We start from the raw sequence: 25,410 nt of genomic DNA, 5'->3' as shown, positions 1-25,410 counted from the left end.
AGAAAAACTAAATAATGTATTAAAACTTAGGTTTATTCAATTTTAACAAATTTACACTGTATTCTAACGGTTCGCATTTGGAACGTTGTAAAGCCTACGGTAAGAGTGAGCAGCAACTATCTGCTTCTATTATACAAACCTAGCTAGCCGCAGATGGCAAACAATCCTCTTACAATTTAGTAGAATCTAAAATAAAATACAAAGCGTTTACGAAGTGCCCATTATAATCATTCTGACTAGGCATGTTCAAAATCCGGGCGAAATAATCTGAACTAAAGACTGGTTGTTTATTCTGGCTACCTATATGACTGTTTGTCATATTTGGTGTTAGGAATTATTTCAGATCAGTTGATTTCCCATTCATGCTATAGAACTGACACGATTATTCACCAATATTTTTCGAGGGTAAACAGTTGCAGGCGTCTGATGCGTGTGGAAGATGAATTTTGGGTTTGAAAGCCCTATTGATGATGACTATCATCTAGGTCACTAGTTGAGCAAGGTGATGTTGGGTTTACCTTCATCATCACTATCGTCCTAAATCATTGAAGAAACGTATTAAAAATAAAACTATTTAGTAAATAATGAAACCAGCAACCATGTAGGCGATACACTTACATCAAATCCGAAACAGTTGCTCATATCTTTCTCAATATCGTTACCGTGTGATACTGAGGTACTGTGGAGTGAACCGTAACGGGCCCTTTTTGCCGGTGGTTGAAGCGTACTCATAAGCATTTCGTCGGATAGATCTGTAAAAAGTAAAGCAATATGTAATGCAGAAAACTAATTCGCAAAAACTATAAAATTACCTTCGTTTAGAATGAAATCAGCATTGGACTCTTCTAGAGTGTCTCGATCCTCCGGAATGTTAACTTCTTCAAAAACGACTTGTTTGTCCGTAGTTATTTTCGGTTTTTGTTCCTCCTCGTCTTGCAGTTGAATAACTTCCAAAACAACATACTGACCATCTTCGCCCTCGACCGTCATCACTTCATCCTGATCATCGTCCTCGTCTTCCTCATCCTCCTCGTCTTCGTCTTCTTCGCCTTCGTATTCATCCACCTGTTCCAAAGTGATATTCACTCGTTTTTGGCGCCCTTCCTTGAGAGCGAGCTGTTCTTCGCGTGCAGACGAATCCGGATCGTGAAGCGCCATATGTCGAATAAGATTTCCCTTGTGCCGGAACGACCGCGGGCAGTTAGGACACTTATGCGTTTTATCTTTAGGAGTCGGTTGCACGTAATCCGGATTATGATATAGGTTAATATGACGACGGAGCAGTTGCTTTTGTCGGAAGGATTGTTCGCACATTTCACACTGGAATGGCTTCTGATCCGTATGCACCAGAATGTGTGACTCGAGATGGCGCGCCGAAATCGAAGCATATGGACAAAGGTCACATTTGTAACATTTTTCACCTTCGTGAGTTTTGGTATGCATTTTGTAGGTGTAACGGTCCTGATAGATTTTGTTGCATCGCCGACACTTGAGAGGCTTTTCGACGGGAGTGTGAAGCTTTTGAACGTGGATTCGAAGGTCTGTCTTGCGCCCACATGTTGTCGGGCAAAGCTCGCAATGAAACACTGGTTTGTCACCAACTAAAAGAGAGCATATTCAAAATTAAGAGTAAAATAGAAAAATCTGAGTAGAACTATTCTTATTCTTCCGTGCAAGTTCGAAATGACCCCCAAAAAACATACAAAAGTATTTTGTCCATAGCTATCACTGTAATCACAATGGTCTGGCAGTGGATTACAACAAAATTATATCACAGTTATCTAAAATACCGTGGGTAAGAGGAAATAACTAGTATATTTTGCGAATTTACGTTCCAAACTTATGTATCAATCTTGTATTCCTATGGTGACATAGGGTGGTCCAAAGTAAACTGATTTCTGAATCCAGCGTTTTTAATTCTAATATCCTATCAAAGTTGTCTATGAAATACTTTTAGAGCTTTAAAAAATGCGTAATTTGGTGAGTGAAAGAACTTGCTATCATTTTTCGTTTGGCAGTTATTGTTGTTTGCCTTGCAATGGGCGTGTTGGCATTGTGAACATCTATGATCGGGGCAAACATAAAAAATATTTTTTAACGGCATTCTAAAGACAAAATAAAATTGTATGTTGGGAGAATTTACGTATTCTCGGCAGTCTAAGCCGATACCGCGCTTCTTTTGTAACTTTCTCGGACATTAGTGGACGTGTTTGTCTGTTTACATTTATACACTGCTCAATCCTCTATCGATTCACACCGACAGACTTGTTAAAAGCTTTTTGGAATCGTTTTTACAACGCTTCAAACATCTCATGTCCGTGTGACAGTTGCTCATTCTCTTCGGCAGCTTCCCATAAGAACTGCAGCTCCAAATCAGTCGCATTTAGTACACTTTTATTCAGTTTATCAGTTTTATCTGATACTAGGGTTTGTGGACTACCCTAAGACTAGCATATAAAAAATATACCTAACTTTCTCAATTGCAAAAATAAAGGACAGCCAAAGTTGTAGAAAGTCAAATTTTAATCAACTTTGCCAAAAAAATTTCTGCAGCTAAAAATTTGACCGATTTGAGGAAATTTCCCACAATCAACGGTCCAAGAAAAATATATTTTTTAAATCCAGTTTTTGTAATACCATTAACCGTGCATTTAAAAAAAATCTGCACTATAAAACTTTTCCAAAATAATTTATTGCGAAAAATAATACAACTGCTAAACTTAAATTTACACTATGATTCAAGAAAAAATGAAAAACCATTGACATACTTAAAAAATGTTCACAAATGTTATGTTAAGGTCACCTCACACCGTTCTATGTGACCATTTACCGTACGTCTTATTTCGTTGTTTTTCAAATTTATATCTTAAAGAAACGACCTTATTACATCTAATATTCCTCAATCAATCTCATAGCTTTGTACAAAATTTAATTTGTCATGAATAATTGATGGCACGACAATTTGATACTGTATTCGCGGACGCTGCTGCAGTGCCGTCGGGGTGAGTGCTCAACATTTCACAACGATTGTAAAATGGAGTGGCATTTCCAACAGCTTCTTAGACTTGCCATATTCTATGAGAACACATGTAACAAAATTGCGACATATTCAGAAGGCTTTTGAAAAGACATTTTCATTGAACAATATTCATCATTTTGGCACCCATGGATCAGAAATTTTCCTTCATACTAATGAAAACTATTAATTATCAATAGCTTACCATTGAATATTTAGTAAATGTCAACCCTTCCAACCAATTTCTCACGCATTATCATTTTCCGCAATTTTCAAGTAATTCTAAGCCCAACTCAGTATTGGCACATACCCATTTCCCAGATTGGTCAACTAGAAAGAGAAGAGCACAAAAGGGAGGAGCATTATCTGCTAATCTAAGGGTTTAAAACATGCTTCCTTCACCTGATTCTGTTTCATTCCATTTTCGCTTTCGAGGTGGTAAGAACTCATTCGAACCTGCTTAGCGAGGAGCACCTTGCAGCCAGAAGCCTACTGAGCTGTTGATCAGCGTCCGGTTTGTGAAATCACTCAAGATTTCTAGATTGAAATGCGCTTCCAGATTTCGGCTCTGTTAAACTCACCATCTTTGGTGCAGTCAAAAATCAAGCCCGTTAGAGGTACCATTACCACTATTATTAGGCAAATCGAGCGTTTGGCTTGTGAAATCGCTCAAGGTTTCAAACTTGAGCTACATTTCCAGATTTCGACTTCAGCCGTGTGATCCAATACCTGTTGCTGATGTGTGCCATCCACACCACGAAACATTCAGCTGGCTCGTCGTATAAGCAGAGATTTTATTTAAATTTTCACACTTGCGTCGAGGATTCCCCGTTTAACCATGGCAATCAACTGATAACATCCTGTAGTGCTATTTATCTATGACAGCATCCAAGTTAACAAAGCCTTTGGCCCTTTTCAGGGCCACCGAATGTGGGTAAAAGAGTTGAAAGTAATTTTTCCGACTTTGTTTATCACATTGCCAAGCAATGAATAATATTTCTCTCAAACCTTAAGATCAACAAAGCGATGACTGAAGCTTTCATTACAATCCTCGAATAACTTTTTATAGACATAGTGCTGTTTAATATTCTTTATGAAGTGAAATTTCACATTTTCATAGATAAATATGACGAATGATTGACCAAATTGTAATGTTTATACAAAACGAACTCACGTTCATCGGATAAAGATAATGTAAATTTGGGACATGATTAAACGTACACTTGGTTGCAAATCGTTATATGCATAAATATTTACGAAAGTTTCGAACACTGAAAACAGTATGAAGTCAAAACGAGCAACAAGAACGACATCAAATTCGGTTACATTAATCATCGTGGTGCTACGTCACCAGTTCGTATAACCCCATAGGAATGTACCCTTAGAGTTTTTCAGGGCCTCCAAGAGTATGAGTTGTTTTGAATCATATTTCTTACAAAAATATCACTATCTCACTCTAACCAATTTCGGAACAATCGAAATATGTTGCGTTAAACTAAAGTATGTGTAAAACCGCCCAAAATAATCGGCCTTTCATGAAGACCATTTTCGAAACCATATCCTTTTTGAACCAGCCAAAGGTCAATACTGCGGTCGTGTCTTGCACACAACCCCTCCAACTTTTTTCTCAGCTTTCTGATGGTGATCTCAGAATTCAAAACAAACGGTGCGCTAATGGTGAAAAAAAAACGGGTTTTTCTGGCAAAATTGAATATGGCGGCTAAATTTTTGTTTGGCGTTTAATAAAAGCTAAACCCTTTAACTATGCGATGCCACTAAGTTTGCTATGTGTTCCAAGGGAAATATGACACTTAAGTGTTATAATTATCATGTAAAGATATACCTAAGATTTCAAATAATTGTCTTTTTCGCAAACTGTTAAGCTAGCTAGCGTACGAAGGGTCCACCAATTTGAGAAAACCGAAACTACCATCATTTAGTTTTGCATATACTAGCGATCAGTACCAAAAAGTTGGAATTCTGACGATGTGTGCCGATGACAGCCTGGTTACACCAAGAATTGCTCAATAAAAAGTAATTCAATTCAATTCATAAAGAACTGCCCGAAAATATCATGATTGATTTTTCTTTGATAGTCTCATCTAGAATGCCTGTAGGAACATGACTCGGGAGTTAACCTTTATGGAGACAAGAATACCAAAACCATGAATATCGCTATTCCTGGCCAATCTTTCAATTCAATTCAATTCATGTATATTTGTTGTTTTGTCAGTTTACAAAGTGTATCATTAGATTAACAATAGAGTTTTGGTTTTTCTTACAACTATTTCATAATTCAGTTTGTCATTTGACGTAATTTATACAATATCGTTTGAGCAGCTCTGCAGGAAAATACTAGCAAAAAACCTGCAATCATTACTTTTAGAGATGGGACAGAAAGAGGAAGGATTATTTACTTAAAACTATATCACAGACAAATTATGGCACCAAATTGACGATCAAATCGTTTTCCGAAATTGTGCATCCAGTCCAGAATTTTTGGAGCAGCTTTGTGGTCCATGAACCCAAGTGTTCAGTGTGTGATACTTCTTGTAGCTCATCAGATGAACAGTTGAATGGTAAATCCAGCATCATTTTCAAGATCTTGTTCTGCTTGACTTGAAGTTTCATGCGACGAGACTGAGCGCAGCTGTGCCAAGCTGGAAAGCCGTATGTGATGATAGGCCGGAATATCATTTTATATATTAGTATTTTATTCACGCTGTTGAGTCGTGATCGACGACAAATTAGAGGATAAAGCATTTTAATGAGTTTGTCACATTTCCCCAATATGCTTGCAATATGCTTATCAAACTTAAGCTTTTTATCCATCACTAGGCCAAGGTATTTGGCCTCATCCGACCAAGGAACAGTATGGTGCATTGCTGTTAATTGCGTTTGTGGTAGGAAACGTTGATTACGTCGTCGAGTGAAGAAGATAGCTTGAGTTTTCGACGGGTTTATCCTAATTCTCCATTGCCGTTGGTAATCCTCGATAGCTTTTTGGGCTGTCTGTAGCTTTTCGATGACCACCTCTGCTTTTTTGTCGACAGCCACAAAGCCAGTGTCGTCAGCGAATAGGAAATATTCGACTCCGTTCACCATCACCATGTCTGACGTGAAGATATTGTACAAAATCGGGCTCAGCACAGCACCTTGTGGAACACCATAGGGTATCTGTTGAACGTGAGACAGCTCTCCCTTGACGATGACTTGGAAGCTACGCTCTTTAAGGAAAGATTGCAGAAGCTTCAGGATGTACAGTGGAAAGTTGGCAGTCCTCATTTTGTGCAGAATTGCATCTTGCCAAACGGAATCGTAAGCTTTTTCCACATCCAAAAGTACCATGCCAGCTGACTTTCCACTGGTGAATGCAGTTTTAATGAACTGGGTGAGACGAACTAGCTGATGACTTGTGGAGTGACCACGTTTGAACCCAAACTGTTGCGCAGGAATGATGTTGTGACCTTCGAGGTGTCCTTCGATTCGAGACAAAATGACTCGCTCAAGTATTTTGCTCATGCTGGGCAGCAAACTGATAGGACGATAGTTCGCAGGAAGAGTTATGTCCTTACCTGGCTTAGGAATTGCAGTGACAACTGCGTGTTTCCAAACTTTTGGAAAGTAGGAGTTCCTGAAGCATGCGTTGATGATTTTAGTGAGCATAACCAATCCTTTTCGAGGAAGATTCTTAAGAAGTGCGTTCCGGATTTTGTCCTTTCCGGGTGCTTTCTTCTGTTTCATAGATTTAATGATCTTTTCGATCTCTCTGGGACGAATCATTGGAACATCGTTTATCGCGGTTGCCGTATTAGCGATGAGAGTACACGATTCCTCAACAGCAATGGCTGTTTGATCGTCGCTTGGTAAAGGGTTACGATGAGTACTAGCAAAGCATTCTGCGAGGAGGTTTGCCATTTCAGAAGGAGATATTAGAGTGTTGGTGTCAATTTGATGCAGTGGTGGACTATATTTAACAGTTTTACGAAGAGCTTTGCTGATTTTCCAGACATCTTTTGCACCGTTTTCCAGATTGGAGATAGTCCTAGAGAATTGACGATTTCTTTCCGACATGCACTCCTCCCTAATCCGGTTATTGAGTGATTCAACTATCATCAACATTAGAGGATCACGAGTACGAATCCATTGTCGACGACGGACGTTTCTTAGCTGAATTAACTGCCGAGTAGAATTTGAGACCTTGACATCCTTATACATCTTCGTTGGCACATTTGGAACTGCTATTGCTTCTGCTTCCTTGAGAGTTGTGGTCAGAAGTAGGATGGAGTTGTCTATCGCTGCGGAGCAATTGAGGTTGTTTATCATACCGGCCGTTAGATCGATTTTCTCATTCACCAATCGCTTGTACAGTTGCCAGTTAGCTCGTGCGTAACATCGTGATGTGGAAGTAACAGTGATTACTGGTGCGATTAGATCTATGTCGAAACGACCCGGCAGGTGATCCGATGATAAATCGTTAACAACAGACACCGTTGACATATTAACCAAGTTATTGGAAAGAACCAGATCTACCGTTGACGGCCTGCGACCGTTTTGAGGATTATATGTGAACGCGCTTGGGGCATGAATGAAGAAATCAGAGGAAGATGCGCGGGAGGCCAAAAATGTTTCCAGCTTTGTTCGCTCTCAAACAGTTCCATTGCCGATGACGTGCATTAAAGTCGCCCGCAACGAAGAAAGGCTCGGGGCGTCTCACTAAGTTGTTAATGTCCCTTCTAAACGTGTTCCAACTTGTACCTCTGTGTCCACCTGGAAAATATGCGGCAATAATGTGGATCGGTTGCGCTGCATTTTGGATTTCTATCCCGACGGTTTCTATTGCTCCTGTAGTGAGGTCCAATTGTGAAAACTTTATGCCTTTTTTGATAGCAATAAGGACACCACCACCTCGCTCGTTGTTATTTGATCTCCTGTCACTACGAATGCAGTGATATTCAGGATGGTGAAACGAATTTTTAGGTGATAGCCAAGTTTCTGTTACGGTAGCAACATCAATTTGGTGCTGATTTAGAAAATCGAAAAATTCAATTCTCTTTGGTAGGATTGACCTACTGTTCCAGTTGACAATATTAAGCTTGGTTAAATCACCCATGGTATAAGTACTTAATCATCAGCTCAGACAGAGCGAAGAATTGCTGTTCCTTAGTTCGGCAACCACTGAGCCGGGCAAACATATCTCTGGCGAGACACAAAAATTCAGAAATCGTGAATAGATTTTCATCGCAATGGTTTGCAGAAGTTGCGAGAGGTGTGTTGGCAGAGATTTGCGCATAAGTAGCTCTTCCTTTTGCATTAGGAGAAGTTCTATGGAGGGCTGTACCTTGGCCGACTAGGGATGGCAAATCATCGTTCGTCATACGAGGCGGGTCCTGGCCAATCTAATCTTTACATTGATGAATATTTGCCTTTTACTGGCATATACCAGATTTGCTGGTATGTCTGAAACATACTTTTGGGAACTTGTAATCAGAAGACACAGTGTGTTTGTTTGACAAATTGAGACAAGAATTTGCGAAAATATACGCGTTCTAGTGAGACTCGAACTCACGACTCCGTGTACGCTAGACCGGCGCTTTAACCAACTAAGCTACAGAACACCTTATGATTCTGCGGAATATAAAGTCAAACTGAATCCGCGTACTAACTACGAGTTCGAGTCTCACTAGAACACGTATATTTTTTTTCGTAAAATCATGACTCAATTTGTCAAACAAACACACTGTGTCTCCTGATTACAAGTTCCCAAAAGTAAATCTCATCTTTACAGTGACTTGAGATTGGGCAAGGAAATTTTGATGTAGCACTTTCTTAAGAGAAGCCTCCGACTCAGTGTCACAACCAAGGAAACAATGCTTCATTTACAGTATAAACAATACTGCTTCTAGTAAAAACCAAATAAAAAATAAAAATCGGTGAAAGCGGTACCGTGGGGCATCAATACCCGGACGCTTAAGTCGACACAAATGTTCAAATGCTAATATCAAGGTGTTGTTTTAGAATACCTTGAATGTAATATTGTTTCAAACCATGATTCATTCAAGATCTTCACGCTACTGATGAACTTTTTGGTAAAAATCATGATTTTAACATGAAAACCATTCAAATACTTGAGCATGTCTTGTCCATAAACCCGGACAACTGATGCAAACGATGTCTTTAAATCCGGACACTTATGAATCAAAATCCGGACATCTGTGTAATAGCACATAATATTCGTTTATTTTTTATGAACATCATATCAATACACAATAAAATATAAATATTTAAAAAGCTTGATGTCTGTGTTTGCCCTATAATGTCAAAAAGAATAGCACGTTTGTAATATTAGTGGTTTGATTACCTGAGCCGAGGAGCGTGTGGCTTGAACTGCAGTCGGTGCGGCTCGAACTGTTATTATGAAAGTTAACATTATTTATTTCACATCGAGTTAAATTTTGAATACTCACAAAGCTTCTAATAGCTATTTTTCAAGTTTTCTCTTAATTTTTCTTGCACAAAACTCACTAACACTAATTAAACCAGGGTCTTCTAGAAGATGTCCGGATCTTAAAACACTGGCTCGTAATCCCGGACAGTCTCTAGACGCACCGATAAATATGTATTTCTAACTTATTCACACACAAAGGAGTTACCAAACTTTTGAAATATCTTTTATTAACCACTTATGGTTAAAACTTGCAATAAATTATAGTTTACAAACTTTTCTTTCAATCAAACGATGTTCGCGCGGTCATCGATCGTAAAAACTTGAGTTGGAGTCAGACCGCGGCGAAATGACGTCCAACACAAACAAATTATTTGTTCTTATTTTTATTAATTATTTGACGATGGTTACTAGATTAAAAATAAATGTAAAGTAATAAGCACTGTTAATAATTACGGAGTGAATAAAAACCAAACATATTGCCATTTAATTTAACTCTAATTGACTAATACAACCAGAGTGTCCGGATTTTGATTCACCACGGTACAACTTAAAACGGAAGAGATTAAGAAAAATAATGAAAGAACATGATAGATCGAATCGCAAGTTGAAAACTTACAGAGGGCCATGTGCGAACTACACAATCGATAGATGTAATCATGACTGTGACGTTTGTCACGATTTGTTCTAAATGTTGCATCTGTTTTTCTGTTTTTGCAGGATTTACTGATGACTGCATATTTTATGGTCAATTGATTACGTAATCTGCAGTGTCCTTGTACAGAGTCAAGAAACCGTGAAATGTTAAAACGTATATTTTTGTTTTTGGGTACAAATAGGTTATCAGGGTCGGCTTGCATGTCGTTTGTTGTTTCAACCGGTCGCTTGACGTGGAATTAGACGTGCGTAGTAGTCGATTTTTGTATTTATTTTATTGGTCGCTTGTCGCGGAGTTGGCCAGGCAGAGTGGCATATTTTCCTAACCGTTCGGTTCATGCGTTGTGGGCAGTTTTTTTTTCTCGGCCGCTTGGTTTGTGCGATTCGGACATTTTTTTTTTTGATAGTGTTGATCCTGGAGGGATCAATTGAGTCCTAAAATTTTTAATGAAATCTTGTTTTTATTTAATAACACAAAAGAGCATGTTATTGTAACTACTTTAGCAATTTTTCCCGCTCAGATAACAGCTATATCATGTTTAAATTTTAATTTAAAAGTTGGGTCCATAAATGAACTTTGACACTTTTGATCATGTTTGACGTTCGCTTAGTCGACAAAAACACCACAGGGGTTTTAGTTTTAACCCTGGGGTTGTTCCTATCTGACATTTAGGAAGGGACACGGAAAGCAAAATACACCCAAAATTTGAGTTTAAGCCAAGGGGTGTGACAAAATCTTTAAATATAAATAAAAATGTTTTTTGGGCTTAAACGAACGAAGAACATTAAAAAATTGAGTAAACATGTGTTTTTGGCCTAAATTTAAGCGTTTGGTACTAAAATTTAGACAGGGCTTTAGGACCCTATTCTGCTTTTAACCGAGTAGAATGTCACTATCGTCGTACGCGCGCTCATATCTTTTATTTTATTTATTTATTTTTTTACGAGAAACATTATTGTTTATACTGTAAATAACGCATTGTTTCATTCTTTTGATTGCCGGCATTCAAAAGATTAAATCTAAAACATTTAAACATCAAATGCTCTGGGTCCATCGTCAGCTTTTCAGGCGAATCCTGACCAATACCTTTCCCAACCCCAAACTCCGTAGCACTTATGAGGGCGTCGCTGAGTCGGTGGCCTCTCAATAAGTAAGTGTTAAATCAACATTTCCTTCCCCTATCCCAAGTTACGGTAAAGATGGGCGTGGCCGGGAATAGCAATATTCATGGTTTTGGTATTCTTGTTTCAGAAGAGATCAAGGTTAACTGCCAAGCCTTGTTCCTGAAAGCATTCTAGATGAGACTATCAAAGAGAAAACATGAATATTGCTAGTATCCAATCTACGAAGTATACCGTAACCAGTGATGCATTTTAAACTGAACGCGAGCCAAAAATGAACTGAACGCGTTCTAATTTTGCACGAGAACCTAGCAAGCATTGAACTCTTGTGCAAGATTCTGCACCTGCTCAAGAACGGCCCGTTCACTTCAAAATGCACAATGAAGTAAAGAACCCGAAAAAACTGCACCAGACTATAATACATTCATATCACTCAACATATATGGAATTTAATATGTTTCTCAATATCTAGCAAAACTTGCGCGTTAAAATATGTCGTGTATCTGCCATGAAAACAGTTTTCATTTCAAGTTCAATTTTCAGCTCGCTCCGGTTCAGATTTTTGAACTGCTCAATGAGCAAGCCTACTTGATCTCTCGTTCAAAAGTTTGAACTGGAACGCAAACTGAACGCGTTCAAATGCAACACTGACCGTAACTACGCTAACGCTTGGGTACAAATAGGTTATCAGGTGATCGCCAGCTAGATGTAACGAAAGAATAGAATATAACTCTGCGTTATAGAGTTAATCTTACTTCTTAGGCATTGTGACAAAAATATTGTTCGTATTTTGCTTACTAAACTTTAAGGGTAAAGAACTATTTGGGCACTTCCAAACTTTGGTAGAGTGGGTTCTCTCGGACGAATTGTCTGAAACTTACACAATTTCAGACAATTCGTCCGAGAGAACCCACCCTAAGAAGCACCCAAGTAACCATGGTGCGCAAACTTCAATTTTAGTAAGTATATTAACGATGTATATAAAGTTATAACTATAGCATTACTGTATAACTACAATAAAAGTTGCTTTGAGGTGAAAAAGAGCCCCACAACAGTCATATTGAAGTAATAATTTATAGCATTACCTCGAAATTTGTGGGGCCCTTTCTCACTTAAAATCAACATCACACGCTATGGCTGAACCAACAGATTATGAAAATCGAATGTACCTCGGACTTTTTCTCGCTAGAGATCAGTATTTGGTCTATAATTTCATAATCGGAAGGTTTTAAAATATTCTCGGCAAGCCTCGTTGGATAAATGTACAACTCGTGCTGAAAAAATCATCATTTTGCACCTTGTTGCATAAATAACTATTTCCTACGCGTTTGATTGACTAAAATTGCAAAACATGAAAATTGTGTACGTCTTATTTTGCCACAAAATATTGAACGTAGTGGAAACAATGCATAAATGGTTTTCACGCGTCGTAGGGGATCTCAAGCTTTTGTACGATAGTTGTGAATAACGATTGGATCGGTTATTTTAACATTCGAACCCGTCGAAAAGTTGAAGTCCGAGAGATGTGATTTAAGGAGATTTAAGGAGGAAGGTAGGACTTAAGTTCCTAGGTGATACACGTTGATATGTAGTAGAGATGGTCAGGTTTCACATGTTTCAAACCCGAACCCGACCCGTACCCGACTTATTTTATTTCTTCAAACCCGGACCCGACCCGAACCCGAGACAAAAACTGAAAAGCAAACCCGGACCAGATCCGAACCCGAAAAATTTTCGCTGTTCATACCCGAACCCGACCCGAAACCCGAAATTTTTTTTTAAGAAAAACCCGAAAAAAAAACCGAGTACGAAAAGATGATAAATTCATCATGTCTGATGCATAAGGAAGCTTTCACGTTGCTCATCTGTTCACAATGCTCAACAAACCCGACTTAACCCGACTTTTTCAAAGCACGAACCCGACCCGTACCCGATTATTTTGTAGCATTCAAACCCGACCCGTACCCGAATCCGAAATATTTTAAATTTTCAAACCCGAACTCGAACCGAACCCGTCGGGTTTGGTTACGGGTCGGGTTTCGGGTTTGAAAACCCGAGACCCGACCATCTCTAATATGTAGGCACTGAATAATCACTAGTCGCTAGTTAGGTGTCTAGAAATAAATTGAATTTATCTTTCATGTTCTGCTTTACGTTGACCACTCGATCGCAGTTCGAGGGCCGATTAAAACCCGATCGTTGACGTAACAACTTGAAGTAGAACTATTTTCCGAGCGCTGGGGTGTGCTCATGCATTAACTAGTATAAGACTTAGGAAAAAAATACATGGAATAGCATAGACAGGGCTGGTAGCAAGAATTGGTACCGAAAAAAGTTATTTTAGTGACCAAATTTGAGAAATAAGTGACTAAAAAGTGACTTTCTATTCTCGAAAAAGTGACTAAAAGTGACTTGAAAAGCAAGCCGTAATCAATTTTATTTCAATTCTAGTATACTGTTTTACGATCAATATCAATCATGATAGGGAATATTCCATATGATCTTCTGCAGGTAGTAGGTCTAGTTGAGTACCATATTTGGACATTTTTATTGTGCTTCCAAATTTACAAGATATCGCCTAGAATTTTTTTCAAACAGGGTAGTTTGTATTTATGTAAGTAATCCTGTTTTAGTAGATTTTCAATATTTTCAAAATTTTGTGCCTTTTATACTTCCAAAGTATTTTATATTGTACATTTTAATAAGAATTTGGAACATTTCTCGCATAATCTGAGATAACACCTTAAAAGCCATTGGTAACAACGTGTGTAGCTCGTTGTTTCTGAGCAATTGAATGAATAAGCATACAAACAAATACCACTGCCAGGTAGGGAATGATCCTTGTTAAATAACGTGTAAATCCATTAAAATACTCAGGAACAACGAACTGCACACCAATGGCTTTTAGGGCGAGATCATAAGTTATGTGAGATTTGTAAAATCAAAATTTTTGTCATTTCACATTTCAATTTAAACTCCAGCTCTTCTACCTAATCAGGTCGATGTTTTTACGCATTTATCGATATTTCAAATAAAAATGATAACAGAAGATCGAATTTGATTGGAATACTGCTTAAACCGCGTCCTTTAAACGCCGACTAAGGAAGAAATTTTCCATCAGTAGGTTTAATGGAAGGTATTCGTATTCTAAGACTTCCTCGTAAAATTACGACAAGTAACTTTTCGTTTTGCCGTAAATTATAAACCTTCATGTATTCAATCTGTTTTTTTTAAAGAAAAACCACGAACGAAAAAAAATCAAACTTAAAAAAATTCATATTTTTTGTGAAAATTTTTGAAAAATCCACGAGGAATTTCTAAAAAAAAACCTAGTGTAATTTCTGATGAAACTTGTGTGAGTTATAATGATGAATACCTATAAGGATAACTGAAAGATCTCTCGAATTCTTGATGCATAAATTTCTTGATATTATTAAAAGCATATTAATCCATCAATGGTCGGAGCAATGACTGTAATAATTGCTGTACCTAGTATTAACTAGTGTGGAACCTTGAATGAAATTTTAAAGAATCTATGCAGGTCTGTAAACTATATTTGAAAAAATATCAGTGAAGTGTTTGAGCCGCAGTAATAATATTTTGAAGAAATGCTGGAGAAATTTCTAGAGGAATCTAATGAGGAATCCCAGATGCAATTCATAGGGGCCCAGATAGCCGTAGCGGTAAACGCGCAGCTATTCAGCAAGACCAAGCTGAGGGTCGTGGGTTCGAATCCCACCGGTCGAGGAACTTTTCGGGTTGGAAATTTTCTCGACTCCCCAGGGCATAGAGTATCTTCGTACCTGCCACACGATATACACATGCAAAAATGGTCAATTGGCATAGAAAGCTCTTAGTTAATAACTGTGGAAGTGCTTATAAGAACACTAAGCTGAGAAGCAGGCTTTGTCCCAGTTGGGACGTAACACCAGAAAGAAGAAGAAGAAGATGCAATTCATCGAGCAATTCTTGGAAAAGATTTTATCCAATAATAGCTTAAGTAAGTTTTGAGAAATTCCGGAGAGTAATTATGGATGAATTTTTGAGAGAATCCTTATAAAAATGCCTGGATTCAATGAAAAATGCGTAGGAATTATTGTAGGGTTTCGTGTAAAAATGTCGATTTTTTTCGAAAACTCTATAATAAACCTTTGGGGAAAAACTTCTGTAGAGCATGCGGGAAGAATCCTAGAAGTTGAAGTTGACGAAATCTGTGAAAGAATCAGTGATCTGAAAGAAATACTGAGATTTTTTCTTCAGAGTAATCTCTGTGAAAATTGCGTAGGAATGCTCTTAATTTTTTAGTATAAAATTGAGAAGAAATTCCTCTGAGCTTCTATTGAAAAATTGCTGGTGGCATTCCTGGTGGAGTTCTTGAAAGTATTCCAGAAGGAATCTCTGGATAAATAGTTACGTAATAGTCTCTGAAGGTTTCTCTGGAGCCTCTAGAATGTTGCACCAGAATTCATTGCAAGCAGATTAACCATCTATGTCCGACGACTTTAATCGACAGTTTCTTTATGAAAAAGCGTTTTTGTAAAAAGTAATTCAAAAAACAATAATTTAAAGGGTCTTTTTTTTCAAAATCAGTAAAATTTATTGGTTATTTTACAATAGTAAACTGATTCCTCACCTATAGTTTTACTATTCAAAAAGTTAGTTGACTTTTGGATTAATCTGATAAGTATAGAATCATAATCTACTGTTAACTCTCCCTGACTCGATAATTCGTATCTCGATATCGAGTTAGAGAACCACAGTAAAAGTTGGGTTTCATGGGTACTGCGATGGTCCCTCGGATCGCATTTACACTGGTTTTGTGTTCCATAATTCGATACCTCCTTTACTCGATGGCCCCTTCAATATCGTGTTACGGAGAGTTGACTGTAGAAACTAATGCATAGTATTCCTCTGGTTCGGTTTGCCTCAAGTTCGTCAAAAATAATTGAGCTCTGGAGCTACCATGGGAAAGAGTGGGTTATGGCAAAAAAACTGACTTTAGATACCATATTGATTATAATGTCTTTAGATACCTTAACTAAAAATAAACACTTTTTAGAGATATGCATTGAAATAGTATCCAAGCCTTTAAAAAAGATCTGCTTACCTGAAAATATACTATTTTTACTTGCTTTAATCTTTTCCTACATATATTATTCATTGGCGTAAATACGGGGGGGCTAGGGGGGGCTTAGACCCCCCTAGAAAAGTTCAAGCCCCCCCTAGAAAATTTTTACTCTCATGCTAAGCATACGCTTTACTTAAGGGATTTTTTCGATCAGAAGGGTCAAGCCCCCTCTAGATTTGAGTTCAAGTTACGCTAATGATATTATTTATTTCATATGCTCATGAAAGATACCCAACTAGAACTGGGAATCGTATTTGCCTTTACCATTTTAGCAATCCTAAGTCATACTTCCTTATTTAAACAAGTTATTCGGAATAAATATTAAAAATAACTTAAAGTGAATTGACTGAATACCTCTAGTTGTAACAGCGGCACAGCCGAAATTTTTTTTTGATTTTATAAATGTTGTGTTACAAAAAGGACATATTAGGGGGGTGCCGTAGCCTTGAGGTTAAAAATTTTCAATTTTAGCGTTACGTAATAAATGGACACTGCCTTAGTGGTTCGAGGTTTTTTTCTTGCGTATAGCCGAAATCCTCTGTTAATTCCAGATTTTTCCAGGTTGAATAAAATTCCCTGATAATTCCAGGTTTTCCAGGATTTTTCAGGTAGTACTTATACACCCTGCTAACTTAAAACTTAGCCTAAATTAAGAAGGCCGATTCAAAATTTTCTCCCGAAAAATTAGCTCAAAATAGTTGAAAAAAGTGACTTTTTGACGAAAAAAGTGACTTTAGTTGAAATGGCTTCAAAAAAGAGACTTTAAAGTGACTGGCCTCAAAAAAGTGACCAAGTCACTAAAAAGTGACTCGCTACCAGCCTTGAGCATAGACGATTTTATTCTAATATTCGAAGGTTAACTCACTGTCTCTCTAATGAGCCATATAGAATTTTAATTAAACGTGTAATCACAGAGTTATGACCAAAACACTGTTGTATGTTTTTTAGGGGATGACTCTTAACTTTTGCGCGGGAGTTTACCTATATGACTTGCTTACCTTGATGAATCAGTTTGTGGGCCTTCAAAGAGTTCGACTGTGTAAACCGAGCATGACAGACATCGCATTCGTACGGTTTCTCTCCCGTATGAATCCTTAGATGTCGCTTTAGCTTGAACGTGTCTGGTGATGCGTAAGTACAGTGGGGACACTGATAGGGCCGTTCTCCGGTATGGCAGCGGATGTGACGCTTCAGTTTGCTAAGTTCAACGCTTGCGTAATCACATTCGGGACATTTGTGAGGCTTTTCGTGCGTATGGCGATAGCGCACGTGTCTAACTAACTCGCCAGAAGTTGTAAACGTGCTTTCGCAATGTTTGCACTGGTGAGGTTTCGTTCCTGTGTGAGTGTTCACGTGATTTTGTAGGGAAGCTAGAGTTTTGAAACCGCGCTCACAAACTGAACACTTGTGGGGCCGATCATCCGAGTGCGATTTCATGTGACGCGCTAAGAGGAACCGTTTGTTGGTAGTATAGTTACAGTAATTGCACATGTGATTTATCCCGCCAGTGGATTGCGTAGTCTTAATTCTAACCACGGTACTACTGCCTGGTTTCGACATTTCAGTCAACTCGAGATCTTCAAACTCGTACACGTTTTCCTCTACTTCCTCATCAGCTGCCTCTTGCTGTGGTTGCTTGTTCTCTCCCCCTTGCATTATCAATACATAACTGATATCTTTGGGATCTTCCATTTTGGGCTGCGTCATTTGCAGTTCTTCTATAATATTTTCTCCTCTGTCTACTTCATCCGCATCTTCTTCTTCTTCCTCAATTTCCACATCCGGAGGGGCCGTGGTCAAAACCGGTTCTGAGTCTTTGGTGGCCTGATAGTAGTAGTTGCCACTCTGATCTACAAAATAGCATCCTCCATCCTCTTCGTCGTCGTCATCTTCTTCTTCCTCTTCGTTGTTTTGAGATTCCGCATCGTTCTCGCCTTCGCCGATTTCCTTGTTGAACGATTCCAGATAGGACTGGATCTCGGTGCCCTCCATCTTGATCATCACTTCCGTCGGTGGAGCCGCCATTTTGTAGGTGCTACAGAATTACAAGTGCTGTGAAATGCATAGAAGATAAATGTTACTATTTGCGATCAAAAGTGAGGTTATGTTGCGAAATTTTTTCAAATTGAAATGAATATTTACTGTTTCCTGTGCCTTAAATTGCAAAAATCTTGTCAGTTAAATGACACCATAATAATTTTTCTTCCAAAGTTATCACTAGAAATTATGTTTAAGATGCACTAATCCCTATTCTAGAAGAGCGTCATTTACGCATTTTAGCTTGGCGTTAGATCACCAATAGGGAGAACTAGGTACTAGCTAGTTATAATTATTTTAGCCAATATTTTTGTTAATTTAAAAAAAAAACTGTGACAGGCTGAATTATGGCAAATATGATAAAAATTCTGTAGCTTGAATTATTTATGTTAATAATACACCTTTCACCATGCTTTTTAGAAACAACGAAATCTTATAAAAATCCACTCAAATTTGATTTTTTTTACAAAAGTTTATGTGAACACATGAAAAATAGAGCAATTTTCATCATGTGTTGATCATTGTATTGTGAACTATAAGCGAACATATTGTTAAGCTCACAGAGAAAATATAATTTGTAGCTTATATAAAAACAGGGGTGGAATACTTGCCCCAAAGTCCACCAGGCTCTCTTTACGCTCATGAGTGATTATAAAAAAAGCCAAACTTTGAATTTTCAAGTCCACAAGGCTGGATAATCTGACAACAGTTCGCGTTGAAAACCAATCAAATTGAGTAGATGAAAAAACCGAATTTAGTACTATACCATTTAATTCCACTAGAGTTTGTATCCTTTGACAGATACGCGTATTTCGACCTCAACTGTAAGCCCGTCTTCAGTGTCGTGTACTAGACTCGACTCGGAAGTCGACTCGGAAGTCGAGTCTAGTACACGACACTGAAGACGGGCTTACAGTTGAGGTCGAAATACGCGTATCTGTCAAAGGATACAAACTCTAGTGGAATTAAATGGTATAGTACTAAATTCGGTTTTTTCATCTACTTATAGGTATTCTACTAAACAGCTCGAAGATTTATTACAATCAAATTGCTTGCTTGCTGGTGGTGACCAATGGGATACATTTTCAACGCGAAGCGCTGTTTGGTTCTCAAGTCTTGTGCTCTTGAAAATTTGAGATGTGGCTTCGTTCTATAATCACATTTTGCAATGTGGGGACCTCACTCCCTTTCTTTTCCCATCGGGTAGATGATGAAACAGGCTCAAATATGGCGATGACACAAATCTCCCAATTGGTGCGGAACGTACCATTGGAGCCGGCCTTCTGATATACCTGATGGAAAGTCGAGAAAATTTCCTTTTCGAAAAGATCCTCGACCGGTGGGATTCGAACCCACGACCCTCAACATGATCTTGCTGAATAACTGCGCGTTTACCGCTACGGCTATCCGGGCCCCTGGTTATCCCCAGAAATTACTACACAAATTCAAGGATTTTTTTCAGAAATTCAATTAAAAATTTCTTCAAAAAATCCTCTGTGAATTTCGCTATCAGGGTGGCCTTACCGCTTTTTCCGGTATACTTCCCGGTTTTCAATTGTATCAATAATTTAGAGTAATGCAATTTGTAATTCATGAAAATGAAGCGTTTTTTATTCTTCTTGGCATTACGTTCACACTAGGACAGGGCATGCTGTTCAACTTAGTGTTCAATGAGCACTTCCGAAGTTATTAGCTGAGAGCTTTCTTTGCCTATTTTGCCATATGGGCAAAACACCTATAACGATTATTAGCGATATTACTAATAAATATTAGGAGACATTAATACTAAAACCAATTGGCCAGAAATAACTTTTAAATCAAGCATGCCATGATGATTTTAACAATGCAAGAAACATCGAATATTTACGGTTGTTGTTCTTTGGACGTGGAAACTTTCACATACTCAGCGATTTCCAGGACCGTTTTCAATAAAACTAAGGGATCTATTTTGTAAATCGAGCAGATTTATGTGACTCGTCTGAAGTTATTGTCGATCAAAGTAAGCATGAAATTTCAGATGTCACCAGTCGACTTTTCATGTGACAGATCCGTCTATGCATTTGTTTACATCGGTGGAGGACCGGTGCTAACACGGGCCTGTCATTTTCATAGAAGCGAATGTTTTGGTCGACAGTGACTCCAGTCGAGTCATTTTGCTCGACTTGACTTATAAAATAGGGCCCTAATATCATGTCTTTACTGAGTAGGTTATTATTGTCGCACCGCCACCAAACCGGATCGCGCCAGTGAGACTCGCGACGTGCCTCAACTCGCGCGATTTTGAAATCAGTTTTTAAGTGTGGCGCTGCATTCTTACGATTTTTATGAACACAGCGCACTATTCACATATTAGCTGCGACGCACGGGGCCCGAGAAAACAATAATTATAAATAAACGTTGGTTTTGATTTCTACCGGATACAAAATATTTTGTCTTCAACTATATAGAGTGAATTCTGATCATAACACATCGGCAAGAGGCCAACAATTATGATGGTCTTTTTGACGGAGTGCCAGAGCATTTTCGTTTAATCATTTTTGGTATTCCCGCTACGTAGACGGAAGCTCGGGATCACCAATAACAACGCCATGTGTTTAAATAGATTCCCAGAGAAAGACGACGTTTGCACCCTTGCAGAGTGATGAAAAAATAAGCATAAACATTTAAGGAGGAGAGTCAGGGGTCCAAAGCTTAGCTGATAGCAATTATTATTAACCCTAACAGTGATCCCGTAACGATTATTCATATTTGTAAAGTTCAAATGTCATAGTAGAGGGTTTAAAATATGCAGCGTATATTCATATTTTTCATTCAATTCATACAGTATACAGAATTTTAGGGGTCTGTTTTGTAAATCGAAAAGAATCATGTGACTCATCTATAATCACTATCGATCAAAGTAAGCATGCATATTTTAGATGTCACCCGTCGACTCCCATAGTAATCCAGTCACATAGAGTGACAACTGTCGAAAAACTCGAGTGACAGAGCTGAGTCGAGCGATTTTTTCGGTCGACAGTGACTCCAGTCGAATCATTTTGATCGACTCGACTTATAAAATAGACCCCTAGATTCCAAGTTTATAACAGTGGTGGAATCAAATGGATTGAATGAGTTCAAATGCTGGGTATCTGAGCCTTAGTTCTTTGTGTCAAATGCGCCACGTCTAGTTTGCGATTTTTACTTTAGGAGCTTTCATCATGCAGTTATCAGCATTTGAAGGCGTCTTCTAGCCTATGGTCCCAATCCAGGATTCATAAAGATTTGTAAAATGTACAACGGATGTTGAGGCCGCATTCCATTTTGCCGGCTAAAATGAAAGAAAAATTGATTTCACACACATTTCCATCCATCAAAACACAAAACAAACGTTGTTGAATCTTTTCACGGTAGATGCTGTTCTGTAGAGTGTAGAGTCATGACATACCGCTACAAAATCATACCAATTTTTTGCGAGTGTTAGGGCCCTATTTTATAAGTCGAGTCGACCAAAAACTACTCGACTGGAATCACTGTCGACCAAAAATATTGCTCGACTCGGCTCTGTCACTCGAGCCTATCGACAGTTGTCACTCTATGTGACTGGATTACTATGGGTGACATCTGAAATATGCATACTTAGGGGTCTATTTTATAATTTATAAGTCGAGTCGATCAAAATGACTCGACCGGAGTCACTGTCGACCAAAAATTTCACTCGACACGGCCTTGTCACTCGAGTTTTTCGACAGTTGTCACTTTATGTGACTGAATTACTATGGGAATCAATGGGTGACATCTGAAATATGCATGCACTTTGATCGACAGTGACCAAAGACGAGTCACATAAATCTGCTAGATTTACAAAATAGACCCCTTACTTTGATCGACAATGACTACGGACGTGTCACATGAATCAACTCGATTTACAAAATAGACCCCTTTAGCAACCTAATATTGATTAGAGAGTGTTAGTACTCGTATTATGCAATGTCTTGCCCCTAGCCCCAGACAGTAAAAAAAAAATTCAAAACATTGCTAACTATTTATAGGAGTGACATATTTATAGGAAGCACATAAAAACAAAGTTAAAATAAAACATTGATAAATAATACCTTCCAATGAAAATCATTTGACAAAAATGGTTAATAATTACAATATAATCGAGCACAACGACTTATCATAACTTATTTCTGGTGGTTTGTGGATTTAGAGTATGAAAATGTTCGTTCGATAACTATCTGAAATTCCAAGTTTTTCCGTATTTTTTTTCAATTGATTCAAATTCACGCCTTTTTCTCGGTTCGGTGACCTCTAGTGATTCTTCCAGATGTTTATCGAAATATTTCCCAGCAATTCTTTTTGTTTTTTTACGATTCATCTAGTGCAGTGATTCCCAAAGTGGGCGAATTCGCCCCCCTGGGGGCGATTTTCAGGCTCAAGGGGGCGAAAATTTGTAAAATAGAATTTGGGGGGCGAAAAATTCAGAAAGGGGGCGAAAAGGCTAACACGGGAGCATTTGAAAACAATTACTCATAATATTTTAGGACACGCATCTGAAGGTTAATCAATTCCAAACTTAACTAATTCCAGGAATATTTTACCTTGGTCATTTTAAAATTTTGATAGACTACACTTGATAATTGTCAAAAACATGCTTTCAGGTTTTATAATATCATGTGAGTTTTATGAATGGCCGGTATTTGAGATTTTCACAAGGTCGGATAATTAGTCACAGATAACATTTAAAACACAAAATATTTTGGATATACAAAACATTATCTGAGAATTTTTAGAACTTTTTGCAAATGCCCAATATTTTATATAAGATTTTTTATGTGGGAACTTTGAGATTAGGAAGCTAATATTTCTTTCTTTGGCATCCAGCTTTTTACAGAAAAAAAAAGAAGATTCGGTTGCACTCTCTCTTATCATTTCTCATGGTACAAATCATTTTGAAGACAAATTTTCCTTGGTGTTCATATATTTGTTCAGTGTTTTTGGATTAAAAAAAAATCGTTCCCAGAAACGTCGAACATTTATTATTCACAATTTCTTAATATTATTGCAGTAATTTTAGATATAAAAGATAAATCAGTATGTAATCATCATTAACGATGATCCCAACTACGTCACAAGTTGGCGCCTATGTATAAATTACATTCAAATAGTTTAAACTGGGCTGAACTTCTATCAAAAACTGACTCAGTAGCCTGTAATGCACGCAAAATATTGTTGAAATTGCTATTATAAATTGCAATCTAATAAATCATTCTTAATAATTTTGGGATATCAATATTTTAGAAAATATTTTTAGATGTTCGTAATAGCTCTAGCTTCTGTGGATATGTGAGTCAAAAACATTTTTTGACGTACAGCATATAATTACATAAAATATTGAAATAAAATTTCAGGGGGGCGATTCCAGATATATGTTGGCCTCAAGGGGGCGAAAGTTGAAAAAGATTGGGAATCACTGATCTAGTGTATCTTCCAGGGATTTCCTTCAGTAATTCATAGGAAGTGCTCATTGAATCTTTCGATAAAATATTCAAAAAAAAATGTCAATATTTTTCCCCAAAATTGTTGAAAAATGATACACACAACCCTGAAAACGTGAAGAAATAATCGGAAAAATACTGGGTTATAGAGGATATTTCTTGGTTAAACCAAAGCACTTTTCCCAGTTACAATCAACCTACGTTCTTGTTTGTTGAAAAACAAATATTTTGAACTGGGCTTGGTAGAATTTATCTGGAGAATCGTGTAAAACCATCTGAAATCTTAGTTTATTTTAACCGGTACAACATGTTGATTTAAAGCACGATTTTGTTTGTGCATATTTCGATCTAAAGTTTGTCTTAGAATCAACTAAGGCGGCATCCATTTATTACGTAACGCTAATATTGGAAATTTTTGACCCCCTCCCCCCTTCCGCAACGCTTTTTGTATGAAAAATTTCGAATTTTTGTATGAGCCGTAACGCTTGAGCCTACTCCAGCACCCCCCCCCCCCCCCTCCCCCTAGAGCGTTACGTAATTTGTGGATGCCGCCTAACGATTTATTGTATTCACTAATTGTTTTCTTTTCATGATGCTACACAAAACCCTTTGATTAGCAGAGATATTTGTTGAATTTCACTAAATTTGTTCTACAAGATGCAGACTTTCTAAATTTTGAACTAAAATATGCCCACTCTCATTTATTTGGGAATTTTCATATGTTCTAATATCCATTCTCCAGCTTCAGCATACACTTAACACTATCGTTGCGTTTTTTCAGGTTTACCCTAAAATAAAAAGGCGTACGATATCGCCACAAGCCCCTCGAATGTTTACATTATTCAAACAGAAACGTCAGTCAGATGCTACTTGCTACATTGGAAGCTTACTCGTTTGTCTTTGTATTGTTACAGCACATTTGAGCGGTCTGTCTGTATCTATCAGCCAAGCAACCGATCGATCCCTATCCAAATGTATAACTTTTTCCCATCTCAGCCATATTGAACGATTATGATATGGATTTAGCAAAAATGTATTCCTCTGATCGGATATTATTCGAAGATATTCAAAACATTGATGAATCAATTTTGTTTACAATTGAAATTCTTCCAGATCACTGTGAGAGGGAGCCACCCGGAACAATCTGGTCGGATTTCTAGTTTTTCTCACCACGAGCGCTGTGATGCCATCTTGCAAAATGAACATGGCGTCACAGTCGTCGTACGCTTCTGAACCATTTTTTTCTTTGTTTTGCACAGTAAACAAGCAGTAAATTGAAACTTTTCGATCACTTTTGCTCGATACCAAAACATATTACCGAAAGTTAATGAAATGATTCACATTTGAATTAATTATCTTAGGTTAAACAAAAATATAATCTCACTTACCAAATGCAACCCTAATGGGAAAACCACTGCAACTTTTTGTACACACAAACACACTTCGCTTTCACTGTTTGCTCCTTGAGGGCGTTAGTTGTTCGACGCGCGGTCGCCAAATGCGAACTGCTAGCTCGGTGCGGTGG

At 37.8% G+C, this 25,410-nt stretch overlaps 1 protein-coding gene across 1 annotated transcript; it reads right to left on the bottom strand.

Moving 5' to 3' along the window:
* Window positions 1-12: 12 nt before the first annotated feature.
* LOC5565820 (transcriptional repressor CTCF) lies at window positions 13-25,410 on the bottom strand. The gene is made up of 5 exons (XM_021843148.1): window positions 25,274-25,410; window positions 17,367-18,420; window positions 813-1,601; window positions 619-752; window positions 13-537 (listed from the first exon to the last, which is right to left on the bottom strand). Exons 2-5 carry the CDS (start codon window positions 18,391-18,393, stop codon window positions 490-492), a joined length of 1,998 nt encoding a protein of 665 aa, XP_021698840.1. The 5' UTR covers window positions 18,394-18,420; window positions 25,274-25,410; the 3' UTR covers window positions 13-489.

The sequence above is a fragment of the Aedes aegypti genome, chromosome 2 (genome assembly GCF_002204515.2).
Source record: "Aedes aegypti strain LVP_AGWG chromosome 2, AaegL5.0 Primary Assembly, whole genome shotgun sequence".
Classification (NCBI taxonomy): Eukaryota; Metazoa; Arthropoda; class Insecta; order Diptera; family Culicidae; genus Aedes; species Aedes aegypti.
Note: the sequence above shows the minus strand (reverse complement) of the source record. Positions and strands in the feature narration are given on the sequence as shown.